A 17317-nucleotide genomic window follows, 5' to 3' on the forward strand; every position below is an offset into this window, starting at 1 on the left:
GCATGATAACCCTGCAAAGTTGGTGTTTTTATCTGTATTTCCTATCTGTATTTTACAAATGAAGAAACTTAGATTCAGGAACATCACTTGACTTGCTCAAGTCAAGGATCTAGACAGTACGGGAGCCAGGATTCCAATCCATCTATGCCTGGTGTGTTCTTGATAACTGTTTAATTTCCACAGCACCAGACTGTTTTAATTTTTAAATCTGTTCATACCTTAACTATATTGACATTTTTTCTTTCACCTTGTGGGTGTAATTCTGAGCACAAACAGCATATGCTTGACGTGAGTTAACTAACAAGTCACTGTAGGGTTACACTGTAGGGTTAGTGACCATCTCCAGTTAAAGTACCTCTATTTAGTAACTTGGACCACTTCAATTAAAACAAATTGTTGCATTTTGTTTGTTCGGCTTTTCCTTTTAAGATAAGGTAATGCTCAATTCCCTCATCTAACTGACATATGATCTGGTTTCCTCTTGAACATAAAATCCTTTCTGGAAATGAGACTGTTTAACCGTTAGCTTGCAATCTTATAAACCATATCATTAGAAGGGGGGAAAAAAAGAATTTTCTTACTTTCCTCTAGTTGTTTCAAAACTTGATTTTTGTTTGCTGGTTCTTTGGCTTCCAGGGCGGTCACCTCTGCTGAGATACGTTTCCCGCGGCGATCGATTTCCCACGCCTCCAACTGAGTTTGGAGAAATGCCTTGTTCATCCGTCTTTCTGGCAAAGCTCTGAAGAAATTTCAGGGTGGAGTTGGAAAGAATCACTGACTCTGCTTTAGGACTGAACTTGAGGGTAGATTCCGTCTGGAGGGCAAGAGTTTGTAACTTCAGCATCCCTTCTCCTGTCTTCTCTGTGGGTGTAAGAGTTCGTTTTCTCACACCCTCAGGAGATCCACTTGTCTCTGAGGCCAGTGGTATTGATTTCAGAAGACTGTCTTCGGAAGTGCTGGAATCAGGAGCTGTGGCCACCTCAGTTGATGTGATCTGGGGTGTCGGCAGCACCTGGAGACTTTGTCCTTTGTTTGGAGGAACTGAAGCAGAGGTCGCATTCTTCTGGGAATTCTCATCCTCAGTTGTAGTCCAAGCGTGCATAGGGCCATTAAGCCCAAAGCCTCCACTCCATAAACTAGAAAGCAGGATAAATAGCCTTACTCCTTTCATTTCAGTAGTTTGAAGCTAGAAAGCTCAAGTACAATTGGGGGATAAAGTCCTTCTAGCCTTTCTGACAGCTGCTTCCACACTGAATCTGCTAAGAGAGAGGTTTGCCAATTTGAGATGTGAAGAGGAAACAGGTTTCTATGTATTGTAGTGGACTCAGGAAGTTTGATTTCCTGTTTCTGTAGGTTCTGTGTGATCTGTGACCTCTGGTAGGATGATCTATGGAAGCAGTAAAGCGTGTCCGATGAAGCTGAGGGTAAATGGAAAAACACAGGCAATAATTATCAGGAAAACCCATGAAAGAAACCTTCCCAGGTCCACTTATATTTCATGTGTTGTTCAGTTTTGAAGAGGAATTTCATGGTGATAATGGAATTTTGTTTGGATGGGTTAAGTCAAATAGTTTACATTTTGTTCTACTATGCAAGGAAATTGAGGAAAAAAAATGTGATACTTCCTTTCAATGGTGCCACATCCAGAGAGCCACGTTTTGTTTAAGGACATATACGCATGCACACGCACAAATAAAAACTTGGTCTGCAGTGCCTTTGCCCTTTCACACAGCACAGGCTGAATTGTGAAAAAATAAAAACATATCCCTATTTTTCTATCTACACTTTAGCTGTAGCATTATTTGAAGTCAATCTCAATGATGATAATAAAAAAGAAAAGCATAAATTACTGAATTATGTGAGTATACAAGAAACTTACTATAAATTTTGCTCTCAAAATTCCTATTAGAACCAATTAATGGAATGAAGCATCAGAAATTTAATTCTTCTATTTTCTAATGCTTATCTTCTCATGGTTGAGACTGATTGGTATTTTACCACTAAAAAAGGATGAAGAAAGAGTAGACTCATATGAAAATAAATTAAAGTAGAATCATACATATTAGTTTTTTTTTTTTTTTAATTTTTACTGTAGTGACAAATGTATCGGCAGAAGAAAATAGGGAATTGCATTGATCAGAGACTTTTCAATGGTGGTTTTCCCGGTAGAGATGCTTCATGGGATTTATGATTTCACTGTTCCAACAAATGTCTGATTCTCAGGCTTCCATTAAGCTCTCTGAACTATAAAAAAATTTTCCATAGCATACCCTTCGGACATATAAGTAACAAACTAGAATAGTTCATCCATCCATAAGTTTCTACTCTCTTTCATTCATTCAGTAATAACCCAAATCACCAGTCAGCTTTAGTGAGGTGCTCTCTTAGATGCTGAGATTATAAAGCAAGAATATTCTTGGGTCTCTGTACTTGTGTTCTGTTATATATTACCTGAAGGCTAGATCTCTGTGTAATTAATCTTTTTGTCAACTTCAATGCCTGGTATTAAGTTCTTGTTAAATATTCAGTCTTGTAATGTTTTCTTTCAGAACCAAAAAACTGGAAACCTCATGACTATTTTGTTATATATTATTATAGATATATACATCCTTTATACATGGGGTTGCAAAGAGTCCAGGGGGTTACAAAGAGTCAGACACAACTGAGCGACTGAACAACAACAACAGATATACATTCTTGTCTCTAATCCTACATACAGGACACCAGGTTTTGAAAGAAGACCTAAATTTCCTCTGAACTACTAACTTTTTGGTCTTAATACATTTCCCCCCTTCATTTCTGTCATTCTCTTATACAAGCTATTATTGACATTTAGATAAGATCTGGTGCATTCAGAGTGGTATGGCTGTAGACTGTTGTTGACATTCACAGAGTATATAACATGAGGTTATTTAAACTACTGACACACATTAGTCAGCAGCAACCCAACTGATTTTGATATGTAGTATCAAAAAACATCTGTTTCTCAGATATATCACAGAGCAACTAACTAAACTTTGCATTTGTAAAGGAGCAAATAGGTTCAGCGCAGACAATCCAGGCAGCAATTACTTACTAAAAAGAGTGATGAAATGCATAATTTTCACAACACAAGCATAGTTGTCAGTACTAAGAAAAAGACATTACAGCTTCTTTATCTGGAAAAGACACAAGCAACTATCTTTGACTTAGAACAGAATAGTAATTAGAAAGCTCTAAGTGAAGTATTTCTATTTAGTGTACAATTTTAAATCATTTTCTTAGATTTAGTAAAAGTAGATGAAGAGACCATCTTGAAAGTTTAAGAAATAATCAGAATAATGACGCACATACAATTTTTTTGTTTCTATGATTTGAAAAAAAAAAATTGGTCCTATTCAGGACAAATGAACTTGAGTGGTAAAGGGTCACACTCATTGGATCTATAAGAGATAACAATGGCTCTCAAATGGTAGTAAAAACTGAGCTGAGCTGAAGCAATTCATTTCTCCTCCTGTAACATATTGACCAATAATGATTTTTATTACCCCTATCCTAGCTTACAAGTGACCTTGTGATCAGAAGGCTAAAGGTTCTGTATCTCATTATCAATCCAATAAGCCATCTTCTGCTGTAACTCCCTAGAGAATCACCATCTCATCTGAGGGATTTAGATGTATTAGTCCTTAACTGGAGACATAAAGTAAGTATCTATACTTAAGAAACTGTCAGAAGTCTAGCCTCAAATTCTGCTTTTTAAACTCATTAATATTCATCAGCTAACAATTAAGAATAATAATATTCCTGGAATTAATGCCTAAATATTCAGCCATTCTTCTAATTACTACAAAAACTATCCCTGGATTAAACTATATTGTCAGAGTTTTTACACCTAGACCCAGTCATTTTGCTATACCCCTGTGGTTGCTAAATTGTTTAAGTTACATTGTTTTACTCTATTGCCAGTTTTGTTCATTGAGTAATTTATAAGAAGTGAAGTGAAGTTGCTCAGTCGAGTCAAACTCTTTGAGACCCCATGGACTATAGCCTACCAGACTCCTCTGTCCATGGGATTTTCCAGGCAATAGTACTGGAGTGGATTGCCATTTCCTTCTCCAGGGGATCTTCCCGACCCAGGGATCGAACCCAGGTCTCCCACATTGTGGACAGATGCTTTACCATCTGAGCCACCAGGGAAGTGCTAATTTATAAGAAAGCAACTATAAAACTCATTATATTGTGTACTACAAATAGATCGGAGAAGGCAATGGCACCCCACTCCAGTACTTTTGCCTGGAAAATCCCATGGACGGAGGAGCCTGGTAGGCTGCAGTCCATGCGGTCGCTGAGGGTCAGACACGACTGAGTGACTTCACTTTCACTTTTCACTTTCATGCATTGGAGTAGGAAATGGCAACCCACTCCAGTGTTGTTGCCTGGAGAATCCCAGGGGCGGGGGAGCCTGGTAGGCTGCCGTCTATGGGGTTGCACAGAGTCGGACACAACTGATGCGACTTAGCAGCAGCAGCAACAAATAGATGGGGAAACAGTGGCAACAGTGTCAGATTTAATTTTTCTGGGCTCCAAAATCACTGTAGATGGTGATTGCAGCCATGAAATTAAAAGATGCTTACTCCTGGGAAGGAAAGTTATGACCAACCTAGACAGCATATTCAAAAGCAGAGACATTACTTTGCCAACAAGTCCGTTTACTCAAACTCATGTCCATCGAGTCAGTGATATCATCCAGCCATCTCATCCTCTGTCGTCCCCTTCTCCTCCTGCCCCCAATCCCTCCCAGCATCAGAGTCTTTTCCAGTGAGTCAGTTCCTCGAATCAGGTGGCCAAAGTACTGGAGTTTCAGCTTCAGCATCAGTCCTTCTAATGAACATTCAGGACTGATTTCCTTTAGGATTGCTGGATTGATATCCTTGTATTCTAAGGGACTCTCAAGAGTCTTCTCTAACACCAGAGTTCAAAATAATCAATTCTTTGGCACCCAACTTTCTTTATAATCCAACTCTCACATCTATACATGACTCCTGGAAAAACCATAGCTTTGACTATACAGACCTTTGTCAGATTTGTAGATAGTGCTATGTATTATTTAAAAGCTGTTTTATGGCTGCAAGAGTTATTGTCCTCTATAAAATATTGGGAACAGGGAATAGCTTCAACTAGATTAACAGGGTTTCTTGGCAGCATCTTTCTTTCTCACAAAGAAATTCTTATCTTTAAAATAGTATTAAATTTTGAAAATAATACTTCACTATAGCCCTTCTCCATAAGTTGGAACTGTCATGCCAAGTAAGTATTTAACTCTCATTTTACTGATGGAAAATCAAGCTTAAAGGATTTAAGTAACCTCCTAAAGTAGCACATTGTTAATTGATGCATAGTATGTCCAATTCTTTATTGTGCCCATTTTGCATGAAATGTTCCCTTGGTATCTCTAAATTTCTTGAAGAGATCTCTTCTTTGCATTGATCACTGAGGAAGGCTTTCTCATCCCTCTTTGCTATTCTTTGGAACTCTGCATTCAAATGGGTATATCTTTCCTTTTCCTCTTTGCCTTTAGCTTCTCTTCTTTTTTCAGCTATTTGTAAGGCCTCATCAGACAACCATTTTGCTTTTTTGCATTTCTTTTTATTGGGGATGGTCTTGATCACTGCCGGTTTTACAGTGTCAGGAACTTCCATCCATAGTTCTTCAGGCTCTCTATCAGATCTAATCCCTTGAATCTATTTGCCACTTCCACTGTATAATCGTCAACGGATTTGATTTATTAAGAAGAGGTGGCAAGAATACACAGATCAATTATACAACAAAGATCTCCACGACCCATATAACCATGATGGTATGGTTATTCACCTAGACCCAGACATCATGGAATGTGAAGTCAATTGGGCCTTAGGAAAAATCACTACAAACAAAGCTAGTGGGGATGATAGAATTCCCGTTGAGCTATTTCAAATCCTAAAAGATGATGCTTTGAAAGTGTTGCACTCAGCAAATTTGGAAAACTCATCAGTGGCCACAGGACTGGAAAAGGTCAGTTTTCATTCCAATCCCAAAGAAAGGCAATGCCAAGGAATGCTCAAACCACTGCACAATTGCATTCATCTCACATGCTAGCAAAGTAATGTTTGAAATTCTCCAAGCCAGGCTTCAACAGTATGTGAATCATGAACTTCCAGATGATCAAGCTGGATTTAGAAAAGGCATAGGATCCAGAGATCAAATTGCCAACATCCGTTGCATCATCAAAAAGGCAAGAGATTTCCAGAAGCACATCTCAGTTCAGTTCAGTCACTCAGTCGTGTCTAACTCCTTGCAACCCCATGGACTATAGCATGCCAGGCATGCCTGTCCATCACCAACTCCTGGAGTTTACTCAGACTCATGTCCATTGAGTAGGTGATGCCATCCACCATCTCATCCTCTGTGGTCCCCTTCTCCTCCCACCTTCAATCTTGCATCAGGGTCTTTTCCAATGAGTCAGTTCTTTGCATCAGGTGGCCAAAGTATTGGAGTTTCAGCTTCAGCATCAATCTTTCCAATGAATATTCAGGACTGATTTCATTTAGGATGTACTGGTTGGATCTCCTTGCTCGCCAAGGGATTCTCAAGAGTCTTATCCAATACCACAGTTCAAAAGCAGTAATTCTTAGGTGCTCATCTTTCTTTATATTCCAATTCTCAGGTCCATGTATGACTAAAAACATCTACTTTGGCTTTATTGACTATGCCAAAGATTTTGACTGAGTGGATCGCAACAAACTGTGCAAAATTCCTGAAGAGATAAGAATACCAGGCTGCCTTACCCGCCTCCTGAGAAATCTGTATGCATGTCAAAAAGCAACAGTTAAAGCTAGACATGGAACAACAAAATGTTTCCAAATATGTAAAGGCTGTATATGCAGCCTACTTATTTAATTTATATGCAGAGGACATTATGCAAAATGGAGAGCTGGATGAAGCACAAGCTGAAATCAAGATTGCCAGGAAAGTATCAGTAACCTCAGATATGCAGATGACCCCACCCTTATGGCTGAAAGCAAAAAAGAACTGAAGAGCATCTTTTTGGAAGTGAAAGAGGAGAGTGAAAAAGTTGGCTTAAAACTCAACATTCAGAAAACTAAGATCATGGCATCTAGTCCCATCACTTCATGGCAAATAGATGGTGAAAAAATGGGAACAGTGACAGACTTTATTTTCTTGGGCTCCAAAATCACTGCAGATGGTGACTGCAGCCATGAAATTAAAAGACACTTGCTCCTTATAAGAAAAACTATGACCAACCTAGACAGCATATGAAAAAGCAGAGATATTACTTTGCCAACAAAGGTGCATCTAGTCAAAACTATGGTTTTCCCAGTAGTCATGCATGGATATAAGAATTGGACTATAAAGAAATCTGAGCACTGAAGAATTGATGCTTTTGAACTGTGGTGTTGGAGAAGACTCTTGAGAGTCCCTTGGACTGAGAGGAGATCCAACCAGTCCATCCTAAAGGAAATCAGTCCTGAATATTCATTGGAAGGACTGATATTGAAGCTGAAACTCCAATACTTTGGCCATCAGACGCAAAGAACTGACTCATTGGAAAAGACCCTGATGCTGGGAAAGATTGAAGGTGGGATGAGAAGGGGACGACAGAGGAAGCGATGATTGGATGGCATCACAGATTCAATGTACATGAGTTTGAACAGGCTCTAGGAGTTGATGGACAGGGAGGTCTGGTGTCTGCAGTCCACAAAGAGTCAGATCTGACTGAGCAAATGAACTGAGATTGATGTCCAATTCTTCTTTCTATCATCTAACAGTAAACTCTGCTGCCCCCCAACTCCATGCCAAAAATAGAAAACTAGAAGCCTAGTTTACAAAAATCTAGAGAAAATAATTTTCAAGTTGTCATCATTCATTTTCTCAATTGTTTTAAACTGTATATTTTGCTTTTATGTCACAGCTAAAACATATAATGAGATACTGCTGATAATATTGTGATTTATATTTGTTTAAATTTATGGAATTAGAGAGGAGATTCTTTTGTTTGTAAATTTGCTTTTAGTCTAATCTTTACAACTTTATTCTCTCGTTTGGTGCCATTTTCAATTCCTGTTCAGTATTGTAAGTGATATCACTGATCATTTGCTAAGTCATGTCCAACTCTTTGTGACCTCATGGATCCTCTGTCCTCTAGAGTTTTCTCAAATTCATGTCCATTGAGTCAGTGATACTATCTTTCCCAGCATCTGGGTCTTTTCCAATGAGTTGGCTCTTTGCATCAGGTGGCCAAAGATTGGAGCTTCAGCTTCAGCAACAGTCCTTCTGATGAATACTCAGGGTTCATTTCCTTTAGGGTTGACTGATTTGATCTCCTTGCTGTCCAAGGGACTCTCAAGAGTCTTCTCTAGCAACACATTTCAAAAGCATCAGTTCTTCAGCACTCAGCCTTCTTTATGATCCAGCCTTACATCCACACACGACTCCTGGAAAAGCCGTAGCTTGGACTAGATGGACATTTGTCGGTAGTGTTGTCTATGCTTTTTAATCCACTCTCTAGGTTTTTCATAGCTTTCCTTCCAAGGAGAAAGTGTCTTTTAATTTCATTGCTGTAGTCACTGTCCACAGTGATTTTGGAGCCTAAGAAAATAAAATTTGTACTGTTTCCGCTTCTTCCCCTTCCATTGGCTGTGAAGTTACAGGACCAGATGCAATTGCCTTATTCTTCACAAGCACAGATAATAGGCTCCTTCACTTGCTAGAGCGAAACCTCCAGGACAGTAGGAGTGCTACATCCCCAGCATCTGGAATAGTGTTTGGCAGACATTCAATAAGTGTTTACTAAATAAATGAATGAAGGGAGAAAATGATGAAGTACTTCTATATAGCTGTAGTAGCACCTTTCAGGGGTTAGAGGGGAGGATCCATTCCCCAACTCATGGCTAAACAAAAGAAAAAAAAAAACAGGTAAATACATGGTATTCCTTCTATGAATACAACTTTAAGAAGTCTCCTAGAATACCCTTTTAATAAGATTACCTCTTGCATGCAAATCCTTCTGAAATAAAACTCAGAAAGCCCACTGTTTCTACCTCATCTGTTTTCAAAATATGTTTGAGACAGTTTTTCTTGAAACCATCACAGGCACATGAGAACTACAAAGCAAAGTCTAAGAGCTGTATAATAAAGGGTAATAAAGAAATAGTTATGCCAGAAAAATCTCAGGTGTGCAAACAAACCAAAATTAACTATAAAATTTAGGTTCAGTAGTCTGGAAAGGAAATATGGAAGTAGAATGAGTCAAATAATTGTTAATATTAAATGAGACAAGCTTATTAGTTTGTCAGGAAAGAACATATTCTGTCCTAATATAAAAATTTTAACTCTATAATTAGGAAAGTTAAGAGCAAATTGATAAAAGATGACCAAATAACCCTCTTAGGAAATGTTTATGTTGTAGTTTGAAAATTTTCCTACTGCTTATTTTATATTTTCCGTGTAAGCAGAGCAATATACTTGAAAGTATTAAAAAGTCTTCAAGACTAATTCCTTTTGCACATTTTAGAAATAGCATTTTCTTTTCCTTCATGAAAGTTACGGCTAATTATTGACCGACTTCTGCTTCTGGAATTATAGAAGCATATGTTTCCCTCTTCCTCCTACTAAGCACATCTAAAACTCCTGGCCACTATGTATAATACAAACATAAGAAGACTCTGGAAGGTGAGGGAGGTGGATGGGCTAGGAGACCTGAGGAACAACTGCACTGGGCTCTCTGGATTTTCTTTTTGCCTAATATCTCCCTGACCACGTATGAGAGGATTTGACAAACTAGAAACACTGATGGCATAAACAATAAAAACCTCAAGAAAATCCAAAGGCCCAGAAGAAAATGGTCAACCTAGAAAGACAGAAGTATTTTTAGACAGTAATTGCTCTACTCCCACCAAACACCACGGAAAGAACTGTGGTGCTGCCCTTGTCCCTGCCTGCAGAGGCTGAATGGAGAGCTTAGAGTCTACACTCACAGGATTGTTACAAGCAGCCTCAGCTTCCATCCCTTTCCTGGGGTAGTGACAAGAAGAGGCTGATAGAGGAGGAATTAGTTTTCACTAAGTCACTGCCATAATCCTCCAAAGGCTGCATAAAGGGCAAGAGGACTGAAAATAAAAATGGTTTTGAGGTATGCTAGTCTTCACTGAGCACACTTCAGTGGTCTCCTAAAGGCAGAACAGAAGGCAAAAGGTGGGAGAAATATCCTCCAGAGTGTAGAAATCCAGGGGTGGTTCTGGAGAAGAAAGAAAACTCGCTAGAGATAGATTTCTTACTGTAAAACAGGAGATCTCGCATAGCATTTTAATCACCTCCTCTTCACTAGTGGGGAATTCCCACCTTATGATGGTAGGGATGGATGACACATGACACCTGACAATGGGCAAATGAGATTGGTAGTCATTTGTATATATACTCACAGTCCTGGGAAATAAGACACTACACGCCACACTAGTATGCACCGAGGTTGTACCTGAGAACAGAGTAAAATAGCCAGGGGCTGTAAGGGGCCGGCTTTATAAAATCAAGAGTGTAGGTTGCCCCCTGGCTCTCACTGAAGGCGAAAATCAGCTTGTTTGAATAATTCTACAAGCTAGCAGCAAACTGAATCCCACTACTCAGGGATGAGGAGGAACTGTGCTTGGTCCCCTTGATAAGGAGAATTATTCGGCCAGGGGACCTTATCCACTGGAGCAGAAAGGGGAAGGGAACTTGTGGTTAGGGCCATAAGAAGCCCTCTAGGTTTCACATGTTGAGGCAGCATATAATTGGAAACCTTATTTTTAGGCCTGTAACACACAAAGTTCAGAGATATTTTTTCTGTATTGCAAAGAATAAAGAACTCTTCAGGGCTTTGTTTGTGCTCTGATCGCAAGCTTAATTGAAAGGAAAATCCTGATCATACTCAAAGTATGATCAATTTTAAAACTGTATTGAGTTAAAACAATAAAAGATGTAACAACTTTAGCTTAGATTAAACCTACCTCAACTACAAATTGGTGTGACTTAGACCCCATATTGGGGCTTCCCTGGTGGCTCAGTGGTAAAGAATCTGTCTGCAATGCAGGAGACCAGGGTTCCATCCCTGGTTGGGAAGATCCCCTGGAGGAGGACATGGAAACCCACTCCAGTAATCTTGCCTGGAGTATTCCATGGAAAGAGAAGTCCATAGGGGCACACAGAGTCAGACGCAACTGAAGGGACTAACCAGCAGGGGACCTCATATTTGAGGCCTGACAGAAGTATGCCCCTCTCTGAAGTAAATATTATTTACTACAGTTCTTTTACACATAATACTCTCAAAAAAACATGAGACAAATGAAGAAACAAGAAAATGTGACCCATAGTCAAGAAAGAAAACGTTAGTAGAAAAAGATCCAGAAAAAGCTCAGCTATTATATGTATTGATATAATTTAACTTAAATATCCTAGAATGAGAACAACATGTCTGAATACAGAAGGAATGTCAGCAGAGACAAAAACTATTAAAAAAATAGAAATAATAGAAACAAAAATATATGAGAAATAATTTGATAAGCTTAATAGCGCAGTGGAAATAGAAAGGGAAACAACTGTCTAATATGAAGACAAGCAGGTTAAAAACTGGGAACGCATGTACACCCATGGTGGATTCAAGTCAATGTATGGCAAAACCAATACAGTATTGTAAAGTAAAATAAAGTAAAAATAAAAATTAAAAAAAATTAAAATAAAATAAAAAAAACAAAAAACAAATCGTCCAAACTGCAACCCAAAATGATAAAGGTGTAGACAAACAAAACCATATCTGAGATCTGTGGAACATTTTCATATGGTATAACATAGATGTAGGATTTAATAAAAGAAAAAGAAAAGATTAGGACAAAAGATACAGTTTTAAAAGATAACATAAAAATTTTCCAAAACTGATGAAACAAATTAATCCAAATGCTAAAGAAGTTCAGAAAATCCTGAGAAGGAGATTGTGCCTGGACATATTGTAGGTAGAATTCTGAATAGCCAAAGAAAATACTGAAAGCACTCAGTAATTTTTAAAAATAAGTTACACAAAGTGTACAACTATTATGGCTGACTTTTAATTAAATACAATGAATGATATCTTTAAAATATACAAAGGAAAAAAAGTTAAGTTAGAATATTCTATCTATGTAATAAAAATATCCTTAAAAGCAAAGGAGAAATAAAGACATCTTCAGTAGGCAAAACCTAATAGGATTTGTCTCTCCAAAAGACCCACATGCCAATATACTTGTCAATTTAAGTGAAAGGACATATTATATTTTTATAAAAACTTGATACATAGAATCAAAAAACTCTTAAAAGCTACATTCATAATAGACTTTCCAACAACAACAAAACTCCAAGCCCATATGGATTCATTAGTAGGTTCTTTAAAACATGTATCATGTCTTCATGAACTCTTTTCAAAAGTAGAAGAGGAAGTAATATTTTCCTACTCAATCCATGAGGTCGGAAAAACACTAGGACAAAGTTTTTTTAATCCAAATATTTCAATAAAAATAAAACCACAGGCTAACATTTTGCATGGACATGTAAACAAATATACTCTAAATGCACTATGTAAAAGGCTAATATATCATGACACCATGATGATTATTTTAAAGAATTCAAGGTTAGTTTACAGTTAGTTTACAGTCAGAAATCAAGCAATGTAATCCATCACATTAGCTAAAGAAAATACATAATGAAAAAATGTAGATATATATGTCTAAATAGATGCTGGAAAAATGTTTGACAAAATTAAACACCAGTTCATATTAAAATCCTTTGTATACTTGGACTAGAAGGGAATCAATAAAAACCTACAGATAATATCTGTATTAATCATAAAACATTTGAACATTTTTCCTCTGATTTAAAAAACAAGCAAAAATCTTTGATCCTAGTCACTGTTACAAGGCAAACAAAAAAGACAAAAGCAGAGTGACTGAAAAGGAAAAATAAAATGCTGCTACTAGAGATAACATACCTATGTACACAGCAACTCTGTGTAATCCTCAAAAAATTTTTAAAAACTTCTAATTAATGAATTTAGGCAAGTTCACAAGAAAGTGAATCTAAAGTGTTCAACCAATTTTCAAAAAGAACTAAACTGATTAACTCTCACACCTGATTTCAAGACAACCTATAATCTAAATAGAGCCGTTTTGGTATTCCAAATAATATAAGACCAAGAGAGTTTTTTTCCTAAAAATGGAACAGTTAAGGAAGTAGTGAGTCCAATAGTCAATCAACAATGATTTGGAAGCAAAAACACTGTCAATTCTATGATTAAAAAATCTTACTGATAAAAGATACTGGAGCAAATAAATATATAATTTTAAAAAATGAAATTTTACCTCTATTTGACTCCAAACCCCCAATTAATTTAAGGTGGATCGTGGACTAAATTTAAAACCTAAACCATAACTTTCAAAAAAGAAATGTAAGAGAATATCTTCATGACCTTGGTGCAGAGGAAGATTTCTTGGATAGGACACAGAAAGCATGCACCATAAAAAATTGATCCATCCAAACCCTTCAGAAGCTCATCAAAAGATACAGTTTTCTTAAATGAATAGCAAGCCTCACATTGGAGAAAAATGATAGACACTCAGATATTTGAATAAGTTACCTATCCAGATTATAAAATGTATTCCTGTAAATAAATAATAAAAAGAATCCAATTAATAAATTGGCAAAAGCCTTAAACAGACATACAACAAAAAATATGTATAAGTGGCCAACATATGCATGAAAAACTGCCCAGAATTTATAGTTATCGGAGTAAAGCAAAACAAAACTCTAATGAAATACTGCTGGCGACGGAATGAAACACCAACACTGCAGAGTGGTTTAAATCTTTATATTTTAACACTTGCTTCTTACAGCTGCTTTATTTTATATCCCTTGCACAACAACCTACAGAGCAAGCTGCCAAGCACTATGATTCAGAGACTATACAGTGCGCAGGTGCAGGGCGAGATAACCTTTACCTTGACTTATTTACTGCAGCTAAGACTTTGCTTTGGGGAACTTCCTTATCAACTTAGAATCCGTTTTGTCCCAGGGTCTGTTCCTTTTGAGGAATCAGAGAAACATCCTTGTGTGCAAGAAATGTTCTTTTCCCACGGGAACAAACAGGATTCTTAGCTGAACATCTCGTTTGCAAGAATGTTCAGCTCAGGTTGAGAGTCTCCTTTGCAAGCACTTCTCAACCTTCCTTAAACCTAGTTCCCTACACTGGGCAGAACATCTCGTTTGCAAGAATGTTCAGCCCTGGTTGAGAGTCTCGTTTGCAAGCACTTCTCAACCTTCCTTATACCTTGTTCCCTACATCTCCCCCTTTCTTTTCTTGTAGATGCTGAATAAGCGCTTGAATGCGCAAAGCTTCTTCTTTCAATTGTTTCCCTTTTCACCATCAAAGCAATGAAACAATGAAACATAAAGCAACAATTAACAAAGTATTCACAAAGGATGTTGTTAACAATGTAGATACATGCCCTAAAGGATTAAGGTTATCTAATCCTTCTTGAAGACTCTTCAGTATATCAGAACCAAGAATATCAGGCAGCGTCTTTCTAAAAGTTGACAATATAGTTTGTTCCATTTTCATAATTTCAGCAGTTAAATTCTGGTGTCCCACTAAAGACCTTTTTACCTTTTCTTAACCCTCACTCATATTAAAGGGAACAGGGGTTACACACAGGTGAGATGAGTTCCAATCACATTTTAACACACTCTGTAGCTAACACAGTCACTTGATCTCCTAACCAGGAAACAGTGTGTTGTAAATTCAATACATCAGTAGCCAATTGAGCGTCCAAATCATGCTGTTGTTGCCACAATAAATGAGCATCTTTATACCATTCCCTGACAAAATCAGCAGTCTGTATGCCTTGATGCAAAGCAAGACCTGCTACAGTTGCTGTTGCTGTTACTGAAGCCACGGCGAGAACTGATGCGATGACAATGCCAAGCCACGGCGAGAACTGATGCGATGACAATGCCAAGCATTCTTCGAGATCAATGGAGAAGCGTTTGCACAGCGTTCACAAGACGAGCGACAGCAAAAGAGCCCGACCACGGCCGAGTGAGATTCGCAGGCAACCAGAGTCCAGCCCGTGCTTTCACAGTGACCGACGAGTGATTACTGGAATGGACCATCTTGTTTTCAACATTTTCCCACCAGGAACGATTTATACATTGAGTCAAGTTACAATCAGAACATGATGTAACTCCCAAAATTTCATTCCAAATCCATTGCCCATACAATAAAGAATAAGGAAATTTTACACATGCTATAGCAGAGTAAGATTTATTAATATGTAAATGAACTTGAAATGGCCCCTTAGGATCATTAATATTTAAAGTAAAGTTTCCCGTCCATATAGTAAGGTTACCTGACACTGCCCATAATTTTCATATATCTCCTTGTAATTGAGGGTGCCCATCCATTTGCCAGATTTTTTCTTAATGACAAAAACAGGGGAATTCCAAGGAGACATAGAAGGTTCAATATGGCCAGATTGAAGCTGTTCCTTTACTAATTGTTCTAAAGCCTCGAGCTTCACTTTTGGAAGCGGCCACTGCTCAACCCATTTAGGGACATCAGTTAACCATTTCAATGGGAGAGCTCGAGGAATTGGAGCAGTGGCTACAAGTTTTCCGACGAGATGGTGAGCGTTGTTCCTAAAGAAAATAAAAGATCTCTTCCCCAGATATTAATAGGTATATTAACAATGTAAAAAGAAATAAATACTTTCTTTCCATTAGACAATTGGCATGACAAAGGTTGAGCGCTTTTCCACACATCTGCTATTGATCCTAAGCAAGCCTGTTAAAACAAGAGGAATTTTTTCTTTTTTCCAGTCATTAGGCCACTGCTGGAGAGAAATAACCGAAACATCTGCTCCTGTATCCACTAATCCTTCAAACTGTTTACCTTCAATAATCAGTGACATTAAAGGACGAGAGTCATTAATAAGCATTTCCCAAAATATACTTTTTCCGTACTTCCAAAACCATTGACTTTCTCTCCCTACCTCAGCCTTGTCGGCAGCTACCGGAAATAGGGATGCGTAAGGTGGTGCAGAAGGGTTAACAGCCTTGGAAGTTCGTTTTTTATTTAATAAAACCTTTCAAAAGGCAGCAGTCATTGCCTCTACAGAATCTGAATCTTCCCCAGAACTCACATCTCTATCTGACTCAGTGGATGAATCTTTACTATCATCCGGAGGTTTGGGCGGAGGCCGAGGTGAAGCCCCCTCCTCAAGATAATATGAGGCGGCCTCACTATCAGCAGCCATTAATTTTAAAGCCTGTGTTATAGTGCTACATAGAGTCCACAGCCTTAAAGGAATCACATTTCCTTTTTGATGCTGCCTTCTTAACTCTTTTTGCACCACTTTCCATTCCTTCAAATTTAGCTGTACTTCTGTTTGATATTGAAACCAATAGCAATGCTGCTCTATAAGACAGAATAACTCACTCAAACGGCGAGGCGAGTAGACGTTTTAATTTCTATAGAATGCAGGAGCCCCTTAACCAGCTCCATGTATTGTGACTTTAAAGACGGGGAATTCTCCATAGTTTTTTCTTTTTCTTTTCTCTTTTTTCTGTTCTTTTTCTCTTATTTTTCTTTTTCTCGAAAGCCCCCCTTTCAGTGTTTCGCTCTGGGGTGCTCTCCGTTTCGGATTTTTATTCTTTTCTCTTTTTCTCGAAAGTCCCCCTTTCAGCCTTTTGCTCCGGGGTGTTCACCCTTTCGGATTTTTATTCTTTTCTTTTTTTCTCTATTTCCCGAAAGTCCCCCTTTCAGCCTTTTGCCCCGGGGTGCTTACCCTTTCGGTTCCGTCGAGCCTCACGTTGGGCGCCAGATGCTGGCGACGGAATGAAACACCAACACTGCAGAGTGGTTTAAATCCTTATATTTTAACACTTGCTTCTTACAGCTGCTTTATTTTATATCCCTTGCACAACAACCTACAGAGCAAGCTGCCAAGCACTATGATTCAGAGACTATACAGTGCGCAGGTGCAGGGCGAGATAACCTTTACCTTGACTTATTTACTGCAGCTAAGACTTTGTTTTGGGGAACTTCCTTATCAACTTAGAATCCGTTTTGTCCCAGGGTCTGTTCCTTTTGAGGAATCAGAGAAACATCCTTGTGTGCAAGGAATGTTCTTTTCCCACGGGAACAAACAGAATTCTTAGCTGAACATCTCGTTTGCAAGAATGTTCAGCTTAGGTTGAGAGTCTCGTTTGCAAGCACTTCTCAACC

At 38.1% G+C, this 17317-nt stretch overlaps 1 protein-coding gene across 1 annotated transcript in view; it reads right to left on the reverse strand.

Annotated features, from left to right (window-relative positions):
- MMRN1 (multimerin 1) overlaps positions 1 to 17003 on the reverse strand; it is a 98444-nt gene extending 81441 nt beyond the window's left edge. The window contains exons 1-2 of the mRNA XM_018049309.1: positions 16878 to 17003; positions 582 to 1418 (exon numbers count right to left, since the gene is read on the reverse strand). Coding sequence (XP_017904798.1) covers positions 582 to 1171 — 590 coding nt within the window. The 5' untranslated portion in view covers positions 1172 to 1418; positions 16878 to 17003. The remainder of the gene's footprint in view (positions 1 to 581; positions 1419 to 16877) is intronic.

This window comes from Capra hircus, chromosome 6 (genome assembly GCF_001704415.2).
Source record: "Capra hircus breed San Clemente chromosome 6, ASM170441v1, whole genome shotgun sequence".
Lineage (NCBI taxonomy): Eukaryota > Metazoa > Chordata > Mammalia > Artiodactyla > Bovidae > Capra > Capra hircus.